The sequence below is a fragment of the Delphinapterus leucas genome, chromosome 3 (assembly GCF_059928025.1).
Source record: "Delphinapterus leucas isolate spDelLeu-1000000601 "Yukka" chromosome 3, BTC_Dleu_Yukka2, whole genome shotgun sequence".
Classification (NCBI taxonomy): Eukaryota; Metazoa; Chordata; class Mammalia; order Artiodactyla; family Monodontidae; genus Delphinapterus; species Delphinapterus leucas.
Window position 1 is genome coordinate 59,079,870 of NC_143131.1, and position 26,404 is coordinate 59,106,273.

At 39.7% G+C, this 26,404-nt stretch overlaps 1 protein-coding gene across 6 annotated transcripts; it reads left to right on the forward strand.

Moving 5' to 3' along the window:
* Window positions 1–11,781: 11,781 nt before the first annotated feature.
* Window positions 11,782–24,063, forward strand: BTF3 (basic transcription factor 3). Of its 6 annotated transcripts, none has more exons than XM_089909013.1 (7): window positions 11,782–11,920; window positions 12,489–12,557; window positions 16,415–16,528; window positions 16,849–17,050; window positions 18,187–18,243; window positions 19,640–19,703; window positions 23,523–24,063. In XM_089909013.1, the coding sequence occupies exons 2-7, from the start codon at window positions 12,489–12,491 to the stop codon at window positions 23,623–23,625; spliced, it is 609 nt and encodes a 202-aa protein (XP_089765139.1). In that variant the 5' UTR covers window positions 11,782–11,920; the 3' UTR covers window positions 23,626–24,063. The 6 variants fall into 6 exon arrangements, with proteins under 6 accessions (XP_089765139.1, XP_089765135.1, XP_089765137.1 ...); XM_089909009.1 differs by lacking the exon at window positions 11,782–11,920 and adding an exon at window positions 11,933–12,157; XM_089909011.1 differs by lacking the exon at window positions 11,782–11,920 and adding an exon at window positions 11,933–12,157 and having other exon boundaries at window positions 23,526–24,063.
* The last annotated feature ends 2,341 nt before the right edge of the window (window positions 24,064–26,404 follow it).

Genomic DNA, 26,404 nt, shown 5'->3' on the forward strand with positions numbered 1-26,404 from the left:
AAGGTGTTTGAAAAAATAAGCCAGTACAGCATCAGAAGAAGAAGAAGAAGAAGAAAAAAAGACAAAAGAACAAAAGGCCATATGACCATATTGCAAGTGCCTGTATCTTCAACAGCTGTTGAGAAGGTGGGAAGAAGTCTCATAATTGAGATTTTGCTAAACAGGCAACAGGGCAATTTTTGTTTAGGTTACATCTTATATGTTAAGTCATCTAGTGGGTAGGGCTTCATTTTGATCCTAGTTTTGTTGTTTTGTTTGAAACAACAGTGATGTACCAAGTCTGAAAATCAGCCATGATACTTAAAAGCACAGATCATGGTTATAATTTAACTAGATTTTAATGCAAATGTCATTCTCTTTATGTGTTCAGCAGATCTCAGCTCAAAACAGACTGTATGCTGAAAGAAAATAATGAGGGAGTTTAACATTTAAATTTTGAATTCTGTAAAACTACAGGAGACTGAAAACTATTACTCTCTACCTCCTGAGTTACATTTTATAGCATAAAATATATATATTATTCTATAGGTGCTTTTTCTTTTTCCTAAAGCAGTGCTACAGGCTAGACCTTGGTATTATTTTAGATTTTGATTTAATGATCTTATTTTTGCAAATGAATCAATAAAATCCTATGAGAGAGAGGACCTAGAAAAGCCAAAAGAATTATGAATGCTCCGCCTACCATTTTAATACCACTGTGTCAGGTTTAGTAGAACCTTCTAAGGTATAATGATCCACTTTATTTTACTAATTTACGTTATATAATCCTTATGCAGAGAGACCTCAACTACTTGTTTCTGCTGAGCTAGGCCCAGAGTCCAATTCAAAACTTTTCTTTCTGGTCTTTTACCAAGGGTTTTTCTAGAATCCATGTGAGGAAAAAAACAAACAGACAAAAAAAAACCCAACCTCAACCTTGATCTCTACCTTACATCATAGCCAAAAATTAGAGATGGGTCATAGAGCTAACTGTGAAAGCAAAAACTGCAAGAAACAAAGCAGATTATGGGGTGAGTAAAATTCTTAGGAAGAAAAAAGTACTAACCATAAATTTAAAAATAACTTAATAAATTTAAAATAAATTTAAAAATAAATAAATCACAAATCAAGCCTCAGTAATTGAAGAAAATTGAAATCATATCAAGCATCTTTTCCGACCACAATGCTATGAGATTAGAAATGAATTACAGGGAAAAAAATGTAAAAAACAGAAACACATGGAGGCTAAACAATACGTTACTAAATAACCAAGAGATCACTGAAAAAATCAAAGAGGAAATCAAAAAATACCTAGAGACAAATTACACCGAAAACACTATCCAAAACCTATGGGAGGCAGCAAAAGCAGCTCTAAGAGGGAAGTTTATAGCTATACAAGCCTACCTCAAGAAACAAGAAAAGTCTCAAATAAATAATCTAACCTTACACCTAAAGGAACTGGAGAAAGAAGAGCAAACAAAACCCAAAGTTAGCAGAAGGAAAGAAATCATAAAGATCAGAGCAGAAATAAGTGAAATAGAAACAAAGAAAACAACGGCAAAGATCAATAAAACTAAAAGCTGGTTCTTTGAGAAGATAAACAAAATTGATCAACCATTAGCCAGACTCATCAAGAAAAAGAGGGAGAGGATTCAAATCAATAAAATTAGAAATGAAAAAGAAGTTACAACAGACACTGCAGAAATACAAAGTATCCTAAGAAACTACTACAAGCAACTCTATGCCAATAAAATGGACAACCTGGAAGAAATGGACAAATTCTTAGAAAGGTATAACCTTCCAAGACTGAACCAGGAAGAAATAGAAAATATGAACAGACCAATCACAAGTAGTGAAATTGAAACTGTGATTAAAAATCTTCCAACAAACAAAAGTCCAGGACCAGATGGCTTCACAGGTGAATTCTATCAAACATTTAGAGAAGAGCTAACACCCATCCTTCTCAAGCCTTCCAAAAAATTGCAGAGGAAGGAACACTCCCAAACACATGCTATGAGGCCACCATCACCCTGATACCCAAACCAGACAAAGATACTACAAAAAAAGAAAATTACAGACCAACATCACGCATGAATATAGACGCAAAAATCTTCAACAAAATACTAGCAAACAGAATCCAACAACACATTAAAAGGATCATACACCATGATCAAGTGGGATTTATCCCAGGGACGCAAGGATTCTTCGATATACACAAATCAATCAATGTGATACACCATATTAACAAACTGAAGAATAAAAACCATATGATCTCAGTAGATGCAGAAAAAGCTTTTGACAAAATTCAACACCCATTTATGATAAAAACTCTCCAGAAAGTGGGCACAGAGGGAACCTACCTCAACAAAATATGACAAACCCACAGCAAACATCATTCTCAATGGTGAAAAACAGAAAGCATTTCCTCTAAGATCAGGAACGAGACAAGGATGTCCACTCTCGTCACTATTATTCAACATAGTTTTGGAAGTCCTAGCCACAGCAATCAGAGAAGAAAAAGAAATAAAAGGAATACAAATTGGAAAAGAAGAAGTAAAACTGTCACTGTTTGCAGATGACATGATACTATACATAGAGAATCCTAAAGATGCCACCAGAAAACTACTAGAGCTAATCAATGAATTTGGTAAAGTTGCAGGATACAAAATTAATGCACAGAAATCTCTTGCATTCCTATACACTAATGATGAAAATCTGAAAGAGAAATTAAGGAAACACTCCCATTTACCATTGCAACAAAAGGAATAAAATACCTAGGAATAAACCTACCTAGGGAGACAAAAGACCTGTATGCATAAAACTATAAGACACTGTTGAAAGAAATTAAAGATGAAACAAACATATAGAGAGATATACCATGTTCTTCGATTGGAAGAATCAATATTGTGAAAATGACTATACTACCCAAAGCAATCTACAGATTCAATGCCGTCCCTATCAAATTACCAATGGCATTTTTTACAGAACTAGAACAAAAAATCTTAAAATTTGTATGGAGACACAAAAGACCCCGAATAGCCAAAGCAGTCTTGAGGGAAAAAAATGGAGCTGGAGGAATCAGACTCCCTGACTTCAGACTATACTACAAAGCTATAGTAATCAAGACAATATGGTACTGGCACAAAAACAGAAATATCGATCAATGGAACAGGATAGAAAGCCCGGAGATAAACCCACGCACCTATGATCAACTAATCTATGACAAAGGAGGCAAGGATATACAATGGAGAAAAAGACAGTCTCTTCAATAAGTGGTGCTGGGAAAATTGGACAGCTACATGTAAAAGAATGAAACTAGAACACTCCCTAACACCATACACAAAAATAAACTCAAAATGGATTACATGTGGCCAAACTGAGAGCTAACAGTAAGGGAACAGGATGGACAGCTCCAGTGTGTTTTCCATCACCACCAAGCAATTCCTCAATTCTCAGCGGACAATGATCAGGTGTCCTACAATGTAACTCAATTCTGACACTACTGTCAGATCCCACTGGTTAAGAGCTCAGTCCTCCAAGACTGCCCGCCCCTTTTAGATGCCAATCACAAGTCCAAGTTGCTACTTGCACTTCTGAGCTACTGGCTATTGATTGGAGGCTACCAGGTTTGATTAATTTGCTAGAGTAACTCACAGAACTTAGGAGAATAATTTACTTACTAGATCACCGGTTTATTATAAAAGGACATACAAACAGGAACAGCCAGGTGGAAGAGATGTATAGGGCAAGGTATGTGGGAAGGGGTGTGGAGCATCCATGCCCTCTCTGGGTGTGCCACTCTCCCCACACCCCCATGTATTCACCAACAGGGAAGCTCTCCAAACTCTCCTTTTGGGTTTTTTATAGAGGCTTTATTACATAGGCATGATTGGCTACATCATCGGCCACTGGTGACTGAACTCAATCTCCAGCCCCTCCCCTCCTCAGAGGGTGGGGCTAAATTACAACCCTCTAATCAAGGTTGCTTCCCCTGGCAATAACCCCTCACCCCCCCCAACGAACTTCTTCCAAAAGTTATCTCATTAACATAAACTCGGGTATGGTTGAAAGGGGTTTGTTATGAAAATCAGAAGACACACTAATTGCTCTTATCACTTAGGAAAATCCAAGGGTTTTAGGAGCTCTGTGCCAGAATTGACGACTGAGACCAAATTTACATTTATTATAAACCACAGTATCACAACAGCATAGAGCACTAATTGTTGCCATTGTATTTGTCCACTAGTGCCACAATAATACTATATAACAAACTACCTCAAACTTACGACTAAGGAAGTTGATGACAACTGAGGTTGGGGAGTGGTCAGTTCAAATGTTACTTTACATGACTACTTCCCCGAGACTGAGATAAACTCATCATTCCTAATATTTTGACCCTATTATTTTATTTTCCAAAATAAAAATGAAGGTCAAGGAAACTTTTTGTTGTTGTGTACTCTGAGTAGCCTAAATATGGAAGATGCTTTAAGAAGAGTAATAGGAGATAAAATATGAGAAGTAGTTAAGGGCAGGTTATGCGTGGTTTTGAAGGTCATAGTAGAGTCTAGATTTTCTTCTGAATGCAATGGGCAGCCATCAGAATGCTATAAGCAGGGGAATAATATCTGCTTTGTAAAAAAACTGTCTGCTGTGTGGAGCATGAGCTGAAGGTGCAAAGTGGGGACAGCGAGGCAAGTTGGGAGGCTGTTATAGTAGTAGCCCAGGAGAGTGATGGTGGCTTGGATTAGGCTGGAAACAGTAAATATGGCCTGTGGTCAAAGTTGGGATATATTTTGGAGGTAGGACCGATAACATTTGCTGATGGATTTGATATGGGAGGTTATAGGAAAAAAGGAAAGAGTTGACTCTTAGTGTTGATTTAATAGTGGATGGGAAATATTGTTCTGGCTTAGATGTGGTATATTTGGGAAGTCTGTTAGTCATCTAGGTAGAGATAATGAGTGTGCAATTGAATATACTTTTGTTGGGTATCAGGTACAGAGTTGAGATAATCATATTCCCTAGTAGTCAGTGGCACGGTATAATAGATATGGGCACAGATTGTGGAGCTGCCTGCCTGTGTTCATATTTCACCCTTGCCACTTACGGCACTGTGGCCTTAGGTAAATTACTTAACATTTTCTGTGTCTCAGTTTTCTGTTTCTGTAAAATGGGAGTAATAGTACCTACTTCATAGGATCCAATGGATTAATATACGTAAAGCACTAAGAACAATGTCTAATGTAAAAGCTATATAGACATTAGCCACTGTTAGCACAGTCATCTTCAATCCATGCCAGGCATCTCATGTATTCTTCTTCTCTTATCTTCACTCCTATTCTCCTCCCCGCAAAAGGTACCTGTTCAAGTGGTTGGTTTTGTTTTTTTACACCAATATCCAATTCTCTGATTCTCTGGATATCAACTGGGTGTCCAATAATTCAATTTGATGAAGACACTATCTACCTGGAGTTAGCATTAAATGCCACTGGTTAAAGGGGATCAGTCCCACAAAACTGCCCCCACTTCAGAGGCCAGTCCCAAGTCCTTGGCCACCCTTACTTCTGACCAACTGGATGTAAATCGGGGGTTCCCATGACCCCCTCCTCAAGTCCAGAAATTTGCTAGAGTGGTTCACACAACTCAGGAAAATACTTTACCTATGACTGCTGGTTTATTATAAAGGATACTACCCAGGAACAGCCGAATGTAAGAGATGCATAGGGCATGGTATGCGGGAGGGGGATTTCTGGAGTCTCTATGCTCTCTCTTAGCTGTGTTACCCTCCCAGCACCTGGATGTGTTCACCAGCCTGGAAGCTCTCCAAACCCTATTGTTTAGGAGTTTTTATAGAGGTTTCATTACATACGCATGATTGAGTAAAATATTGGCCAGGCCATCGGTGATTAAACTCAACCTCTATGCCCTCTCCCCTCCCTGGAGGTTTGGGGGCAGGGGGAGGGGTGGGAAGGGGTAGGGATGGGACTGAAAGTTACAACCCTCAACCCTTTAATCCTATCTTGATCTTTTGTGGCAACCTGACCCAACCTGAAGCTATCTTCAGGGGCCACAGCACACTAGTCATCTCATTAGCATACAGAAGACACTTTCAACACTCCAAGGGTGTTAGGAGCTGTGGCCCAGAAACCTGGGACAAAGCCCAAATATACATTTCTCTTTACACCACACCACTCTAGTGTTGAAATATGACCTTAAATATGCACATAACTTTGTATTATATATGTTGTGTTATGTCCTTTTAAAAAACTTTTATTGTTAAGTATAGAAAATACAGAAAACTGCATACCACTAACAGGTCAGAATAGAGAGACCCTTGCTCACCACCCTAGCAATGTTCCATGTGTCTCCTCCCAATTACAACCCTTCTTCTCCTCCCAAGAATAGCTACTATCCTGATGTTTCTGACAATCTCCTTTTCATCATCTAAGCGTGTGCATCCCTAAACGCTCTAGTTCTGCCTGGTTTTTCTTTTTTTTTTTTTTTGGCTATGTCTCTTAGGCCTCTTTTTATCTAAAGAAGCCCCTTTCTCCTTTTTTCTCCCTTAAAATTTATTTGTTGAAATACCAGATTAATTGTGCTGTCATTTCCTGTAACCTGAATTTTGTTGACTGCCTTCTGTGGAATAATTTAACATGTTTTTTCTGTTGCTCATATTTTCTGTAACTTGATGGCTGATCACCTTGGGGTCAAAAATTAATGATTTTGTTCAACCAGGGTACTACAGACAAATTTAACAGACCAGGAGAAGATATTTGCAATATCTGAAATAGGAGAGATTAAAAAAAAAAGACTATAATATATCTGGGAATCCAGCTAACAAAGAATGTACAAGATCTTCAGAAAGTTTTCTCTATTGAAATATGTAAAATAGTTGAAAAATATTTTGCACTACATTCATGAATGTGAAGATTCAGCATTCATTCAAACTTCTTTCAAGCTTGCTTCCTTATCCTATAAATCTTAAGAAGTTAAATACTATCAATACATTTCCAGACATGCAGTTAGGGTTCTAGAGGTAAATGATTTCTGCCAATTAGATAGGTACATTTAAGTAAAATTTGGAAGGTAGAAGTAAGGCAAAAGCCTTCTTCCTGCTACTTTGTTTTTTGGTTGGTAGGCATCACGGAGATGAAGATAATATTTACTACGTTCTGCAACAACTTTCTTTTCTTTTTTTTTTTTTTGCAACAGCTTTCTAAAGCAGTCATTTGCTTTGAGTACTTGTTTATTCTTGAATTGTAGCTACCGTAGTGTGTTCTTAACATCAATAACGCCAGTTGTGGGGTCTTGATTCTCCATCATCCTGATGGGTGGAGACAGTGGTAGTAGCTCCCTTAACTGCCCAGTTTGGCAGTATTATCCTGGGACTCATTTCTGACAGCCCACTCCTCCAGCCCTTTAAACAAGTTTCTAAACACCAATTCCCCATATTAAATCCCTATATATTTAAAAGAGCCAGATCTATTTCCTGCAACTGAATGCAGACTCATACAATAATGAGTAAAGATAAATAACCTTCCCAAATTAATCTACACAATCAATCCCAATTTAAAAAAATTTAAATAATTGAACAAAATCTAAAGTATATATGGAATAAAGGTCTGCAAATATGTCAACATCAAAAATGAAAAATAATCACCCTACCATATTAAGAATAATGAGTCTACATATTAATAATTATTGATGCTTGGGTGACGAACCTATGGAGGTTCATTATATTATTTTTATTTTTATGTACCTGAAGTTTTCTGTAATATAAAAAGAATATTCAGTCTGATGTTCAAAAAGTTGCAATTATAGGGCTTCCCTGGTGGCACAGTGGTTGGGAGTCCGCCTGCCAATGCAGGGGATGCGGGTTTGTGCCCTGGTCCGAGAGGATCCCACATGCTGCGGAGCGGCTGGGCCCGTGAGCCATGGCCACTGAGCCTGCGCGTCTGGAGCCTGTGCTCTGCAGCAGGAGAGGCCACGGCAGTGAGAGGCCCGCGTACCACCAAAAAAAAAAAAAAAAAGTTGGAATTATAATTTGGGGACTTATCAAAATGAAGATAATATTTACAGTCATGGGATGGGATGAAACCATTTAGGGAGAATACAGATAGAAAAGAACATAGGACTAAGATGTGAGCATCTCTAATATTTAGAAGTTGGAGGAAGAAGATAAAGCAAAGTAGACTGAAGAGATGCCAGTAAAGTAAAAGGAAACCAGGAGGTGAGATATTCTGGAAACTTAGAGAAGAAAATGTTTCAAAAATGTGGAAGGGCCAAGTATGTCAAATACTGCCTAAAATGAGAACTAAGAATTTGTCTTTGGATTTGCCAAGATGGAGGTTTAGACAATTTGGGGAGAAATTTTGCTATAAAGAGGAGTGCAAAAATTAAGTAGTGGCTGGAGGGGAACAGAAGTCAAAATTTTTTTTGTTTTGCTCTCTTTTAAGAGATCTGATACTAAGGCATATTCAGTGCACTGGCAGAATGATCTAGTTGAAAAGGGGAAAAGAGATATAGGAGGGAAACAATAACAGAAGAACCAAGGTCCTGAATGAAATAAACAAGTAGAGAGACTATTTCTTTCATGTGTAACAGGAGGGAAGGCAATATCTATAGGTTCAGATGCATATAGATGGACAGACTTGGTGGAGGGAAGATGAGATTGAGTGTGTCTATTTTCACACCTTTAACTCTGTAAGCCTCAGTTCCCTCACCACTAATATGGAAAGTACCTATCTCATAAGATTTCTGTGAGAATTCAACAATCAAGGAGCCAACACTCAATATTAACCCAGTAGAAAATTGTTATGAAGACTCCTAGTTCAACAATTCTCAATTCTCCATCAACTCAACAAAATTATCAACCTCTCCTTTTCCATTTAATAAAATACCACAACTAAAATGAGTATGATGGGGACTTCCCTAGTGGCGCTGTAGTTAAGAATCTGCGTACCAATGAAGGGGACATGGGTTTGAGCCCTGGTCCAGGGAGATCCCACATGCTGCGGAGCAACTAAGCCTGTGCGCCACAGCTACTGAGCCTGCTCTCTAGAGCCCGGGAGCCACAACTACTGAAGCCTGCGTGCCTACAGACTGTGCTCCGCAACAAGAGAAGCCACCGCAATGAGAAGCCAGCGCACCACAACGAAGAGTAGCCCCCGCTCACTGCAACTACAGAAAGCACGCGTGCAGCAATGAAGATCTAACACAGCCAAAAATAAATAAATTTATAGTAAAATAAAATTTATTAAAAAAATAGCTCATTCCTTTAAAAGAAATGAGTATGATGGATGTAACTTAATGGTGTTGGGGATGTCAGAGAAAGCTTTCCTTAGACACTTAAACTAAGAGCTAGATGAAGTATAGATGTTAACTTTATAAAGGTGGGGATGCTAGAAGAAGAGTTTAAGAAGGTTTAGAAACATAAAAGAAAAAAAAAATCCATTGTGGCTATCAGTCAAGGGGCCAGAAAATGAAGCAACTAAAAGCACAGGAGGGCTTCCCTGGTGGCACAGTGGTTGAGAGTCCGCCTGCTGATGCAGGGGACACGGGTTCGTGCCCCAGTCCGGGAAGATCCCACATGCCGCGGAGCGCCTAGGCCTGTGAGCCATGGCCGCTGAGCCTGCGTGTCCGGAGCCTGTGCTCCGCAACCGGAGAGGCCACAACAGTAAGAGGCCCGCGTACCGGAAAAAAAAAAAAAAAAAAAAAGGACAGGAACATTTATACTCAGTGATCTCCAATACCTCTTGTGTGGGTCAGAATGGGGCTCTTAAGAAATAAACATAATATAAAATATATATTTTAGCTCTTACTGAAGCAGACTCAAGTCCAACTGAGAGGTGAAAACAATTCATGGACGTTAATTAGACCATAAACCATAAACCAAGGAGGATTGCACATTTCCCCTTTCTTGCCTACTCGCTCTATTGACAAAGGCCAGGTTGAGTGCTGAGTAAATGATTCTTAGGTTTGTTCAAGCTCAGTAGTAAAGTGTGGGAGCCAGCTAACCATATTTGTCATAGACATTGGGTGCACATAGGAAATGGTAATGTGAGTTACTCTTTTGCCATCACTGAGCTAAGATGGCAACTTAGTAGCTATTTTCTCAGGGGGTGGGGGAGGAATCCCTTCAGTTATTTCTTTTAAAAGACTGGTATGTAAATATTAGCAGAATCAGAATTTCCTGACCACTCACAAAATAACCAGGAGTCAGAATCAAAATTTTCTTTTCGTACTATTAGGGAATCTTTCATGATTTCAACACAATGAAAGTTTTAAAAATTACAAAAGAACAAGAGTAAAGTGAAACCAAAGGAAAGTTAAAACCTGGAATATTTCCTGAAAACAGGTGAAGAGAATCAGGTGGCCGGTTACTTAAGTAGAAACCTGTGTTTATGCAAATACTCAGAAAACCTCACAGGACTAGGAAGTTCCAAATGCCATCAGTATAACATGGAGGAAGGGGGGAAAATTGTTCCTGAACAGAGATATACTTTCAAAAAGAGGGGTATTTCTATATATTTTGTAATATTCCTACAGCACAGTCATTTTGACCCTTATTGTTAAAACAGTGACCCCCAGAGCCTAATAGTACAAACTCCCTTTTCTGTAATAAACTTGACTCATATTTAATAATAGAAGCAACATTGTTTTTTGAGAAAGTATCAACGATTACAAGTATCCTAAAAAGCAACACAGCGGTCCTCATCAGTTATTTTCCTAAAGAGGTCACAATCCTAACAAATTCACATTAGATAAGTATTCAAAAACAAAAACATTAATTTTAATGGGGGAGAAATCTGCACCTAGACAAGTTTTCTTGCTTTATGTAAACTGTATTGTCTCTAGCTTAGATTTCCGACTCACTTCTTAATATGCAAACGCTTTTCATAGCTAAGACACAAAAAGGCTGATCAGGAAGCATTCTGATTTAAATTGCCATTTTTAATATCGGTTGTTTTAAGATTGTCTTAAAGCTTGTCCTAGTGTTTAGAAAATTTTAACTCCCATCAGTTGAGCCTCCCCAAACACACCGGACACAAATTCTCCTTTGATTGAATTACTCAGCTAAGAGAGGTAAAGTTTGTTCAACTGTGAATCGCAAATTGTCAAATCCATACCAACTGGTATCAAGGAGTCAACTTTTTGTCTAAGACACAAAAGAAATGAGGTAATCACGGTCACGGGTCTAAGGTGGTTAGCCACCTGCTAAAATGCAGACTACCTGGTCCCATCCCCAATCAGACTGAATCGCTGAGAGGTGGGGCTCAGGTCTGCATTCTGAACACGCTCCCCAGAAATTCTGAACCATGGTCCCGCAACCAACCAAACCACCTAATCTGTGAAAGCTAAATTAGCTTCGTTTTTTACAAAACGTCTTGGTAAAGGCTCATTCGGGCCAAAGGGGAAATTCGAAAACATTCCGATGATCGCTACAATCTACACCTCCCAGCGAATGGAGGGGTGAGCACACTCTAGGCTCCCCGATCGCTTCCGCAAACGTGAACAGGCCCTTTCTTCTGAGGATGAAGAACTTGGGGATAGGGGCCCTGAGACAGGACCGACTTACTCAACCCTAACTGTGCAAAGAACCGTGCTCTCTGACCCTTCCACAGCCTTTCCCAGGGTCACTCGCGGTGCTTCCAGCCCAGTCTTTCGTTCAGTCTCCACCCTGCCAGCGCTGGACCACGAGACGACGGGAGACCGTCACAAGCGCGGCGACCGGAGGCCGCGCGTGCGCAGCCAGCCGCTGAGCTCGCGGCGAAGTCCGTTTCCTGACTTTTAGAGGAAGTGGCGTTGCGTCACTGCCGGCCTCCCTCTAGCTGCCATCTTGCGTCCCCGCGTGTGTGCGCCTTATCTCAGCTGGTCTGCCCGAGACCCCCCTGAGCGCCAACCCTAGTCCCCCGCGCGGCCCCATTTCCGCTCCAACAAGGTACAAAAAGGCTTTGGACGCCGGCGTGGGAGGAGGACGGGAACGGGGGCGGGAGTGCCCGGAAGGAGCGAGACAGGGAGGGACAGGGCTGAGGAGAGGAAGGCGATGCGACGGACAGGCGCACCCACTCAGGCTGACTCTCGGGGTCGAGGTCGGGCCAGGGGCGGCTGCCCTGGGGGCGAGGCGACGCCGTCTCTTCCTCCACCTCGCGGCGGAACCCGAGGACAGGAGCCTCAGGTACCGCGAGGCTTGCGGAAAGTGGCCGGGCCGGGCAGGCCCTGGCTAGGCCGAGGCAAGGCCAGGCCGGGGCCGGGGGGGGGTGGGAGGCGCTGACCAGCTGTGGGTTGGAGCCCTTTTTCTGGGCCTTTAAAGAGCGGGGGAGGAGTAGGAAAGCGGGTGCTCTTTGGGCTCCCTCAGAACTGAAGTTCGGGAGCTTGGCGGGGTGGATTCGGGATCCAGGCCTCGGCCTGTGTAGGACGTTTATTCCGCTGGTGTCTTGGGAAATAACGAGCGTGGAATGCTAGAGTGAACTAGATCTTTCCTCGCTGAGGGTTTCCTGTTTTTCTAGATGAAAGAAACTATCATGAACCAGGAGAAACTCGCCAAACTGCAGGCACAAGTGCGCATTGGTGGGAAAGTAAGTTTTACTAGCGTTGGGGGTTTTGGTTTTTGGGTTTTTTTTTTTTTGAAGTTTTATGGTTTAGGTTTTTTTCTTCTTTGTATTTTTAATAGAATTGGCTTGTCACTTTGTCTCTAGAGGGCATTTCACAGAGCTTGCAAATCGTTATAAAGGGAGTGGCAAGGGATTAAATTAGGTATACAGTGTAGTGTATCAGTGAGACGTGTAGGTTGTAAATTAGAAGAAAAAATGCAAGCAAAGAGGCAAAGAGAGCACTTAAACTGCAAACTGCTTTTATGTAGATGTTTTCAGTGTTACAGTATTTTAAGTAGAACAGAAGTGTTTCCTAATTTAATTAGAAAATGTGTCATTTTGGTTAGATCATCACGTGACCCTTAATACCCTTGACTTGTTTTGTCATTGGCTTTATAATCTAAGTTGTATACAGTCAGTGCTTGATGTTTATTTTATTTATTTTTTTAATAACTAAGCTAACTGGATCTAAGTTTCAACTATCTTTTCAACTTTAGTTTATGGTTGTGGATAATTGTGGTACTTAATAGTTGGAAGTTCATGCCTCTTGTAAATTAAGACCTTTCGTAATCCTTTCTTCGCTAAATACAACCCAAGGTAGTTGTGTATTTTCTAGGATGTTTGAAGATGTCATTCTTACAGCTACATTTTTTTAAATTTAAGAGCAATGACTGTGGATTTGGAAATATTACCTAAGCAGATACCATTCCATTTTTGCTTTGTAATTACACTGAAACTGAGGGAATGAGAGTGATTGACGGGGGTTTTTAAATGATCGGTTTTTGTTTAATTGATCTTTCCTGGTGGCTGTTGGTCCCCTTCAAGGGGATTCTTTTTTGAACTTGGTAAGTTTTAGGTTCTCTAATTTACTTAAGTCAGATGTGCACTCTAGCAGAGGTCTACCTAGTTGTATTTTATCTTGTGTTAGCACATTCCTAGTATTTAACAAGGTGTGGTAGCGTGTTGAAACAGAGCGTGTCTTTACTTGGTAAAACTTGTAAAGCTTCCATGCTTCAAGTTTATTATCTATTAGTTTTTCTCACTTCAAGCATTTACCTTCAAGTAGAGTCTACTGCAAAATAGCCAAAACTTGCACTTAGACTTAAGTAATAAGATGTATATCTGTTAATTACTGGATTTTGCCAGAAGTGAAAGTATCCTGATTCCCCCATGCCCCCAAGCTGGTTTTCAAGATCTACACCTACCCATTAACAGCAGTAGGTGTTTCTTGTCCTTTTTAGCAATTGTTATAAGCTAGGTGTGGCCTTCAGGTGCCAGGAAAACTCATATTCCTTGTGGGTCAGTGTTTGGGTGCTCTTATATTGGTATTTTTAACCATCATTCCTTTCAGTGCAGGTTTCAGAAGGAGTCATTTGAATAATGTGCTTGTGTGCCTTCTTTTTGTTGTTACTCTGATCATTAGTCTTTAACTTGTGAGTGACATCATTCTAGGGTAAAGGAAAGTCAAGGTTTTCTAGGATTCTTAAGGCTGATGTAGGATTAAACTTTGTTTAGTTAATGTAGGAACTATTTCTGTCATTGTAATACGGAAACATTTTCTTCACGTTTTAAGAAACCTACTTACTGTGGAATGTGAAATTAGATGAGTTAGTGTTGCCTTAGAGAAATCTGAAAGCGTTAGGTACTTTTTAGGTAAATGCTATGATGAAAGCCCTTTATTTCAGTAAAAATTGAGTGTAAAGTGTATGAAACCTATAGAATGGGCTGGTTTTGTTTTTAGAATCTTATAGTAGTTCTTTGGAATGTCTTTTAGAGAGGATTCTTTGGAAACCCGGTATCTACATCGCTTCAAGATGATCTTTATTAAAGGTTTTTGGGGGTGTTTGGTAACCACTATTTTTTGTAGCTATTGATATTTTTTTCAGTTAAACTATGATTTGTTTAAGCCTTTACTATTGCTGGATCCTGAGAGTATAAAATTTAAGAAGTTTAAAGTCCTTAGGGGGGACTTTAATGCTAGTAGGGGAGATAGGCATCTTAAAAAAAAAACAGAACGAAACAAAAACCCCTTTTCACAGTGTAATATACATAGTGGAACAGAAGCATTTTCAAAATACAGAGATGGGAATGATTTGGTTTGGGGGTGTTAATGGCAGTTTAGGGAAGGCACAGAAGAGATGATGGCTTTAGCAGGATTTTAAAAGGATGAATAGGAATTGGTGTGGAGGTTGGGGGAAGGTGAAGTCAGTGGGTGATAGCCTTTCCATGAAGAGCCTTATGTGCTGCATGAATGGATTAGTCTGTATGAGAGAGTCCATGAGAGTGTCATTAAAGAGTTTCCAGAAGAGGGAGATTGGAGATTTGGCATATATGTACAAGAGACAAGTTTTCCTGAAGCCTGTATTCTGTTCATTCATTAAGACGTGTGCTTTCAGTGAATCAGATACCGTACTCAATACTAGGTTTATAGCAATAAACAGAATCGAAGCCCTCGAGGAGCTTACATTCTAGTGAGGAAAGACAATAAAATATATTTCTTATAAGTGTTATGAAGAAAAATAAACCTGGATAGATAGAAAATGAATGTGGGAATTACTATTTTTCATTGGGTAGTTGGGGAAGGCCACTCCAATATGGTGACATAAGAACGGAGACCTGTAGTGAGGTAGGGAGCCATGCAGATGTTAGGGGAAGAAGGGAACAGTATATGCGAAGGCTCTTGTTTGGCCTTTTTTTTTTTTTTTTTAAAGAAGATGTTGGGGGTAGGAGTTTATTAATTAATTAATTTATTTTTGCTGTGTTGGGTCTTCGTTTCTGTGCAAGGGCTTTCTCTAGTTGCGGCAAGTGGGGGCCACTCTTCATCGCGGTGCGCAGGCCTCTCACTATTGCGGCCTCTCTTGTTGCGGAGCACAGGCTCCAAACACGCAGGCTCAGCAGCCATGGCTCACGGGCCTAGTTGCTCTGCGGCATGTGGGATCCTCCCAGACCAGGGCTCGAACCCGTGTCCCCTGCATTAGCAGGCAGACTCTCAACCACTGCGCCACCAGGGAAACCCCTCTGTTTGGCCTTTTTAAGGAACAGCAAAGAGGTTTATTTGTCTGAAGATGAGTTTACATGTGTGATAGAAGGTGGAGTGTCAAGAGTGGCATAGAGGGTCAGGGCAGATAGTGTAGGGACCTGCTAGGTAAGATAGATTTTACTTCAGATTTTACTATTGGATGCTGTAGAAGTCTATATATAGACATATTTGTGTCTTATAGTATCTTGTCTGTGAATATTAATGGATGTTGATTTTTCTTTAATATCGAAACAGAAAAGGTTAATGGTTCTGGATATGGAGTTTCTAAATGAGGCTTAACTTAGGTTGGCACATGCTCACGTATAGAGCAGATAATGTAAAAAGTAGAACTTTGAAAAGATCATTTCTTTATATCTGACAAAACTAGAAGCTTAGAAGTTATGAAGGATTTTTGTTTATTTATTTATTTATTTTTTGCGGTACGCGGGCCTCTCACTGCTGTGGCCTCTCCCGTTGCAGAGCGCAGGCTCAGCAGCCATGGCTCAGGGGCCTAGCCGCTCCGTGGCATGTGGGATCTTCCCGGACTGGGGCATGAACCCGTGTCCCCTACATCGGCAGGCGGACTCTCAACCACTGCGCCACCAGGGAAGCTCTATGAAGGATTTTTAGACAATTCCTTTCATTGTCCTCTTTTGGCTTCCATTGGTGCCTTAATATGCCTACTCACTGCATAAAAGTTTGTGGTTATGGTAATTTTCTTACACAGATTGAGAGGTCAGAAAGGAATTAGAAACTGTCCATTTGAAAATGACTCTTGTGGTATAAACATATGCTGTGTTCTTTCCTTTTCTCCCCACTTTAGGGAACTGCTCGCAGAAAGAAGAAGGTGGTTCATAGAACAGCCACAGCAGACGACAAAAAACTTCAGTTCTCTTTAAAGAAGTTAGGGGTAAACAATATCTCTGGTATTGAAGAGGTAAGTGTCAGATTTTATTTCTTTACAAAAATAAGATTTGATTGAAAACTTTAATGTTTGTGCGTTAAATGGTTTTTTTGACTACTGCCAACAGAGAATTTCATCTCTCTCTAAAATATGTTTCTAGTCTATTATCAGGGAGATTGCTAAGTGTAAAAGGGATTAGATTGCATTTTCCATTTCAGGCAGAATTTTGCTTGTGCATTATGGTGACATACTAGGTTACTTAGCCAGACTTCAGCTTTTGCTTAATACAGTGTTTGGTTTTAAAGGGATTTTGGTGAGTGTTGCTAATTTAACAATTTTTTTTTTCTTTTTAGGTGAATATGTTCACAAACCAAGGAACAGTGATCCACTTTAACAACCCTAAAGTTCAGGCATCTCTGGCAGCAAACACTTTCACCATTACAGGCCATGCTGAGACAAAACAGCTGACAGAAATGCTCCCCAGCATCTTAAACCAGCTTGGCGCAGACAGTCTGACCAGTTTAAGGAGACTGGCTGAAGCTCTGCCCAAACAATGTGAGTTTCCTAGTAGCAGTTTTGCCCAGGGTTACTGAGTTGTCAGTAGATTTCTAAGATTTAGGGTGCACGGTGGATATGAATATTTTTAAATTTGGAAATGCAGACTTTCCTCTAAGAAATATCAATTTTTATACTGATTTTAAGCAGTTGTTTTTAGTGTGTTGTAATATGCTTTGATCATTATACTTGGTTAAGTGAAATGTTTGCTTTCTACTAGCTTTCTGTTTTGGATCAGAGACTAAAAATTGTACCTTTATTAGCTGGAAATGATGAAAATGTTAATTTGCACCTTTTTTTTTTTAAATAACTGACAGTTAATTGAAATATTTAAATACATTACAAATTATTAAACTTCTTCAGTTGTACAAATTCAGCTGGTATTACCAATAGTCTTTAAGAATTGGCCTTCTGCTATTCTGGTGTTTTTAATTATACTGTAATAAGGATTTTGTTCGGGGCAGAAAATTGTGTGGTTGAATAGGTGTATATCGGGGTATAGCTACTTTATGCTGAAGCTCTCTGATTAAAATTTTGAGGAATGGAAATGTAGAAGTGAGACAGGTTTATTATATGGTCTGCTGTTTAGTCATCCATGTTTTTCTTGAGGTTTGCTCCATCTGCTTTAATCAATTTGTGTGTGTTGCTGTTTTTTGTTTGTTTGTTTGTTTTGTCATGCCGAAAGGCCTAAGAGGTTCTAGAAAGTCTTAGGCTTTCAGAGGTAGGCTTTTGAAGGATTCCACTGAAAATTGTACAGTGCTAGTACTGTGAGGTCTCAGCTCTCAAGTGTAGTTCACTTTCTTGTGTAATAAAAGGAAAGTGGAGGCTTACCAGTCAAAGGTACTTTTAATTTTTTGATTATCTTATTTTCACTTCAGTAAAGGTTTTTTGGTATGTGGGTTTACCTGTACAGTGTTGTAGGTGAGAGGGATTGAAAGGAGAATGGGTTTGGAATTTGGTGTGTTGGCTGGTACTAGTATTCTAGCTCATTTGTATACGTCATACTATCGTGCTATTGCTAGTACTGTAAAAGAAATCCCAAATGTCACCATAAACATAAGTTGTAACAACACTTGACCATTCACCTGTTGTTCTTTTGGTTAGTGTTCGTTGAACATTTACATTTCCTTTCACAGCTGTGGATGGAAAAGCACCACTTGCTACTGGAGAGGATGATGATGATGAAGTTCCAGGTAGGAACTTTCACTTGTGGTTAAACTAGAGAATATTAGCAAGGGAGAATGAAGAATCTTTGTACTATAGGAAAGATTACCTTAGGCCAGGGGCTGGGGAGGTATGTGAAATAGGGTAAAGTGGGGCAAAGGGAGAATGAGAAAAATAATGCAGTGTTAGTCACCTGGGAGTTAGGTTTGTAGGCTTGGTTTTTCTCTGTTTGGGATCCCAAGAAGGGATCTAACCTTAAATATTGTGTAAATAGATATGTGTGTAGTAACCTAAATATAATAGGTACTTGCAGATCACAAATGACCCTCGTTTCCTACTTTGAGATCCATAAATGTATGAGAAGGCATGGAGAAGTTGTAGAAATATCTTCTATATAATCATTCTGAAATCAGCAGAAAAACTCCTTTGGCAATCATGAGGCATTTTTCTGTTACTGGATAATTTATTTTGTTGTAAAACAGATATTGGGCAGTAGACTCCCTAGACTCAGAAATATTTCCACATTGCATAGACAGGTATCCTCCAGGAATCCAGGAAAACTTCAAATTGTGTGTCATGGTATTCTTTGATTCTGTCCCCCACATAACTAATATTACTTAACTGTAATTCTTGGAATGGGGCAGGAATGGGTGGGACATATACATATTCTTTAAGCATAATATTTATGTCATTGGCAAGTTAATAATTTCCCTCTTTCCCTTGTATTAATTATATGCCAAAATATACACTTCAAAATATGCCAGATGAGTAGTGGTCTCATTAGAAATAAAAACAGGTGTCTAAATTTATATCCTAATTTAACTGTAGGATATATTTTGAGAGCATTCCCTATCTTCTTTTTAAGGCCTGATGATTATTTTTATAGACTTGGCTTTTTTTTCTGAGTTTTTACTTTTTTTTTTTTCCCTTTTCCTAGATCTTGTGGAGAATTTTGATGAGGCTTCCAAAAATGAAGCAAACTGAATTGAGTCAACTTCTGAAGAAGATAAATCTTGAAGAAGTTACTGGGAGCTGCTATTTTATATTATGACTGCTTTTTAAAATTTTGTTTATGGATCTGATAAAATCTAGATCTCTAATATTTTTAAGCCAAGCCCCTGGACACTGCAGCTCTTTTCAGTTTTTGCTTATATACAATTCATTCTTTGCAGCTAATTAAGCTGAGGAAGCCTGGGAATAAAGTTTGAAACAAAGATTAATAAAGTTCTTTGCTTAGTATACGGTTTTATATTTTATTTCATTGATACTGATTTGTACACAGAAAGCAAAATTGTTTATAGAAAGCTAATCATGGCATGTAATATGACTGGTAATCATGGATGGAATCTGATTAAAGATTTAAAATGACAGTATAAGTATCAAAGGTGGTTTAAAGTTCTTATGTCTGAAAACTTCTTTCTCCAGCAGGCCTCAGAGCTTCCATAGTTTGTGATGAGTGTAATTATGAGACTAGTATATTCCTTCGTGGGTAAGCAAGGATTTTTTTTCTCTTAATATTGTCTATATTGTAAACATATACTGAGTGCCGTATATGTATTATAGCACTTAATTTTCTCTCATTTAATTCTCAATCTATGAAGTAGGGACTAGTAACTCCATTTTGTAGATATAACCGAGGTTACATCAAAAAAGTTAAAGTAGTTATTAATCTCTTAACTCCATTCTGTGTAGTGTATTCTCTAAGATACCTGAAAAAAAGTAGTGTTTGTGTTAGGAATGTGACCTTATCTTCCTTAAGTGATAACACTTTAAATGAATAGGACTACTTTTTTCTTTAAAATTGTTTTTGTTACTTTTTAAGTTAACAGTAATATTGACATGCGTGTATACAGTTGTAAGAATTTTAACACGTAATATGACTGCCACCAGAGTCAGAATACTGAACAGTTCCATTACCCCAGAAAATTTCCTCAATATAGGGCTACTTTTAAAAAATTGTATTAGCAATCATAATGCCTTAGTTTCTGCTTGCGATAATAAGAATTCATTTAAGTTTTCATACTAATTGGAGAGTACCTTTTGAAGGTACTATACAGCTATATCTAAAAGTCAACTGTTAACTCAAAAATGAGATGCTGTGCAAAAAATATTTGCACATCTTAACATTATTTTCTTCGAAGGATGTATATCAGTTCTGTTAAGGTATATTGCTACAGTAAGCAGGACTAAAGTCTCAGTGGTTTACAAAATTAGGAAACAAGTACATGTCTCCAGACTACTGTGGGTTAGGTTGGGCTGTGCTACATACTCACTCCAGGTCCCAGACTGATGGAGCAACCACTATTTGGGACACTCAGTTTCCTGGCAAAGTGAGAAGATGGTGGGTCACCTGCTGGCTCTTAAAGTGATACAAGTATCACTTCTTGTATATAACTGGCCAAGGCAAGTGGAGTGGCTTACCTGGAGGGCAGAGGGTTTGGAAGGCTTGGAGTAAGGGCCTGAGGATTTGCATATCTGATAAGCTCCCAGGTGATGCTAGTGCATTTCCACTGGTGATGCTTCCTTTGAGCAGCACAATTAGAGATGTTCTCAACTCATCCCAACAGATTGCAGTGACAGAGGCTGACTTGAGCATGTGAAGATGGCCACTGTCTGAATATCCTTATAGTTATTTGCCTTAGATCTGTATAGGAAAGGGACTAAATAGAGAAGTGCAATAGATTTCTAGGCCGCTGGCTAAGGTTAGTCCTGTTTTGCCTGTGCTTAGAGACTTTTTTTTCTCCCAACAACCTCTAAAAATATTTCTTTGGTCCATTATTTAAAGAATCTGGTGGTGTGTGTTGGTGGCAATAGACTGGTAAGAAAGGTTTTTCTTGTAACATTTTCAGTATCAAGATAGGCAGGGTTATGCTACAGTTAGAAATGACTAGAAACTTTAGTTGCTACAAAGATTTGTTCGTCAGGCTTGATGTTTGTGGTTTGCCTGTGGCTGGGCTCCACTTTACTTGAAGAACAGCCTCTAATCAGAACATTTCCAGTCTCAGGACAAGGAAAAGAGATGGCAAACAGTCAGCTGGCTCTTAAGACTTACGTTGGGAAGTGATACACATCATTAAATTTCGGTAGCCAGAGCAAGTCACATACGTAGTCAAGTCTCATGGCCATGAGGATTGGGGAAGTATAATCCTCCCCCAGAGCAAGATAGCAGATTTTTTTTAAAACAATAATATAATCTACCATATCCTTATAATTTTTCTTAAATTGCCCACAATTCCTGTGTTTATTAAGCACTGTATAACTCATTTTATATCATCTTACGGATTGTCATAACAATCTCCCCCAAAGAGCCACATTATGCGGATAAGGAAACCCTTAAAACATACCCCTTAAGTGGTAGAGCGAGATTCAAACCCAGGTCTGCCTTTTTGATCTCAGTACCTACTGGAAAGAATTTCAGGTCCTGGCAGGCTGGAGGGGCAGATGATTCTAGTCTGGTTGATCTTTTGGCTGTTGTCCCATTTGCTGGCTGTTGTCCACTGCTTTTAAGACTAGCCCCCAACTTACTTTCAGCTGGATCTGAACCAGGGTTACCCTAATGAAGAGATGGACATCGATTATGAACTGAGGATTCTTAGGATTAATACTCTTTATTTGTTGAACTAACCCACCTGGAGTACACTTGTGTCATCCCCATTATAACCCTGTGTTGTAAGGGCAGAAAGCTACATTCTAAAATTTGGAAACAAGTTTTAAAAAAAAATGGGTCACAGGTCACTGACGGGTCTGAATTCTACCAATCATTTTTTTCTCTATTCCATAACACTGGATTTGTGCTTCGGTAGCTCTCCCTACCGCACCCCACCCCTTTAAGATACATATGTTGTTGGGAGAGAAATCTTAAGGGGACTAATAACAGTTTTTAGCCTTTCCAAAACAATAGTTAGAAAAGTCTTCTATTCACATAAATTTTCATGACTCCAATCAGCACAGTCTTGACTGCCATCTTTGCAGCGAGTTCTGGGAATACAGGCACAGTCGGCAAAGAAAACAGTATCACATCTGTAGCCTGAACACTTTGGGCACTGTGAAACTAGACAATTTTATTTATTTTTAAAACCATAACTGTTAAAATGTCAAGGTGAACTGGAAAAGATACTATTGGAAAAAAAATAGCTATTTGGATTTTTAAAATAGGGAAGACTGTCCAAGAGGAATATTACAGATGTTTATTAAAGATCCTACATATTTGGGTGAAAGAATTTGTACTCTGAAAAACCGAGAAGAGTACTGTCTCTCTCCATCAGCCTGAGAATAAACATACTGACACACTGCGTAAACAAGGAAAGGTCCATATGAGTTTATACGTTCAATAAGCAAGGAAGAGAATCAGTATTTGGTAATTGGCAGCTAGCAAGAAAGATCTGTTTATACTTCTAGTCTTTTCTTGTCAACACATTGTTAGATAACATGCAACTCCTAGGAAGCATTTCTATTTCTACCTTCCATGAGGGCTAGACAAAAGGCAGGATATGATCTATTTAGTGTACTTTATTTCCGATGAGCCTTTTACATTGTTGATTGGGGCCATGCAGTATTGGAATCGTATCTACCACCATGGTTTTAGAACAATCCAGTTTACCAGACTGTAAAGTGATCAGGGGTGCTGCACAGTGTTAAACCACCATAGAGAACACTGAAAGGCAGAGAGGAGAGTGGAGGAGAAAGGGCAAAAGGTTAAATAACAACAAAAAGTCTTTGAAAGTCAAAGCATTCAACAGACTTTTTTTTTGATCTTTACTAAAATTTCCAAGAAATCAAACAGAATTTTGGTAACAGACAAAAACTGTTCGTCAAGGTTAATCTTAATCTTTGTTAATCTTTGCAAATCTGGCTTTATTTGCTTCTTAGCTAGAGAACTCACCTACTTTAAATATGCAAACTATTGGAAGTGATAGAATTGCTTAACTGTGAATGTAAATATCCTTAGGAAGGTTTCTAAGCATGAGTTAATTTATGTGGCTGAAATGTAAGGGTAGCAACTCCAAGAACCCATTAAAACATTAATTACATATTTTCATCTTTACCTGATTCATCTGAACAATCCCCACAGTCGTTTCTTGTGTCACACACCTTGTCCACGTATGTCCAAGTCTTCTGGTTGGGACACTTGAATATCAAGTTTTGTGAGAGGCTGCTGGGCATTTGGCCTGTATAGACAACGGCATTATTTCTCATAGAAACATTCGTTCGTTGATAATGTTTTAATTATAATTCTGAATTTTAGATATTAGTTGCTGGTGACTGCTTTTTAATTTGTATTGTTTGTCCACCTCACCACAATATGTAGCAGACTCATCTTCACCGTGACTGCAGTCCAGCCTGCCGTTACAGAGCAGGGAGGGTGTCAAGCAAGTAGAGAGGTCCTCATACAAGAAGCCCAGTCGCTGTGAAGCTGTTTTAAACGGTTGATATGACAAATTGGAAGATTTATAAGACAAATACTGGATGTTGACCTATGCACCTGTGACCATGAACATCAAGCTCTAAGAATAACCTGCCTTTAATAATCCACTTTCTTCTTCCCCCTTTTGCTTCTTTCTATTGTTCTTTTTCCCATGATTTCCTCTCCTCCCTTTCTTTCTTTTTCTCCCCTGTGCTCCCAAACTCTCTAGGCCGACTTAGCTTGCATTTCTTGCAATGCCAGTGGCCTTTGGGTAAACAAGTATGTACTCACTCCTGCCTGAGAAGGAAGGTGACCAGGAGGGGGCAACAAGCCTGGTATCTGCTTTGAGCTTCTCCACACATTGGTTCTGTGTATCTGTGATTTTCCCTCTGTGCTTTTCTTAGCTAGAAATGAGAGCAAAAATAAATTGCTACACCAACCTCAAGGGGACACTGTGGGCTAAATTGAGACATGTTTAAATGCAATGAATCTACTAAAAAATGTGTGGGAGTTTACCAGAATAATGTGATGATATTTTTAAAGAAATTTAAGTACTGTAAAATTTTGATGGAAGTTAAGAGGTAAATAGCAGATTGGTAACATATCTCAAATATTTACACATATTTACACCTGAAATAACGTATTGCCAGAAAATTCTGGTTTGGTGTGTGTAGTGGTAAACAGGAAATATTTTAAATACCTGGGTTAGAGTTGGTGAGGGCTTGGGGAAGGTGCGTTTTGCATCTTGAAAGTTTTATAGTTAGACTAGGTTAATAATTAGGAAGCAGGCAACACTACTGTGTGTATCCCTTAATCCATGAGGTGCTTGGACTGGGATTGTGGCTGGTTTCACTCAAATTGCTAACAATATTTATTACCCCACTCAACCTCATTTAACACTGAATGATATACTCTCCTGTATTGTTCACCACTGTATCTCTGGTCTCCCTAAATGTGGCAGAAACTCCTTGCAGATAGAAACCATATCCTGTGTAAGCTTCAGAGTTGGGTAGACCTGGAATGGAACCCCTGGCTTGTCGATTTTCCAGCTGTATGATCCTGGGCAAGACACCTAACTTCCCTGAGTCTCTGTTCTTAATGGTTATGACAACCACTGCCTCTCAAGGTTGTTGAAAAGAATGGAGTAAAGATGAGATGTGTTAGGTGTCCAGAGCAATGGTTGGCACATAGCACGTGCCAACCATCAATTATCAGTGGACTCACTCCATATCACCCATATCAGGAGAGTCACTTATTTTGGAAATACATGGGAGATAAATATACTCTTGCTAGTTGAGTGAATTATTGACAGATCCATCACCTAGGGAAGAGACATACTTGCAGGTTTTACAGGTGTCCCAAAGGTGATCCCAAGACTGATCACAGCAGCCATCACTCTGAGCACAAGAAAAGCCGTGCAGGAAATCCAGAGACACTGCCTCGTGGGAGGCCAGCATTGCTCTATCACAACAAAACACACAGACACAGAGGAGAACAAGTCATCTTGGGGCAGAGGCTCGGGTTGGGGGTATGGTGTAAATTAGCCAGCCGTTGTCCGTGTTTATCTCAGTGTGAAAGGCAGGAGACAACATTCAGGACTTTAAATGTGTGCTTTGAGTTGTAGTGGTGCTTTTCCTGTCTAGTATCTAATTCAGTTTCTGAGCAACAGGCCTTTTGATGAATGGGTGTTGGTCCGTCGGTTGTAAATGAAGCTTTAAAATGAAGGAACAGGGCCAGTGAGATGGAGTGACTTCTGAGGTTTATGCTGAGATAAGGGGAACTGTCTCACCTCACACTCAGGTCTCCTGGTTCCCTATCCACGGCTGTGGCTACTATGCCAGTGTTTCCCAAAACCTGGCTTTCAGGCTACCTACCTGAGAATCACGGAAGGAAATGCAGATTCCTGGGCCCCCCCAGACATACAGAATCTCTAGGGGGTGGGGCGGGGGGAGTCTGAATTTTTTTTGAGCACCTCAGGTCACTCTTAGACACACCACAGTTTGGGAACTACAGCCCTGTGCCAAAGATGAAATGCAGACTTCAGTCTTGGGTTCTGAGCATTCCAAAGGACATGGCTTGCTGGTTCTGGAGTGAGCAGTCCTGGAAGAACAGGAGAGGCAGCTGCCTGACTGGTTTTACTGGCACACCACGAAGAGAAAAACTGCTCAGACTACTTTTGATCTTTCCTTAGAGTTCAGCAGCACTGCCTTTTGCAAACAGTGAGGCTCACCCTTGATATTTCTGCGGTGACCCATTGGCCAGAGTTCCTGATATCTCTGAACCTTCTTCTGGGGCCTGAGTCTGCAGTCAAACCCCTTTGTGTGTAAACAGTACATTGTAATAGAAGAGAGACAGGATGGCATCTTTTCATGGGAACCAGTCCTAGACTCCAAGGCTTTTTTTGTCCCTCTGACAAGTATAAACATTATCTCCAACACCTAATAGTGCTTCAGAGTCAACAGCCCTGTCATGTAGCTTTGAACATTCACATTACTGGTGAAGAAACATAGGCTTAAAGAACCTTAGGGTCACAGCCAGTAAGTGGTAGAAGCAAGTGCTGGGACGCAATCAGACACGCCAAGGCTTTTTGCCACTTCACAGAGCTCCACTGAAGATCCTCCCTCAGCTGGGTCACAAACACCAGGAAGCTCTTGCCCCTGAAACCAAAGTCTTCTGCTCCTGTGGGGTCAGTGTTAACTTTGTCCTTCCCACAGCAGCTACAGCCTTTTAAAATGCTCTCACTCTTTGAAAATCCCCCTCTGGAACTCTATCCTCTGCCTATAATT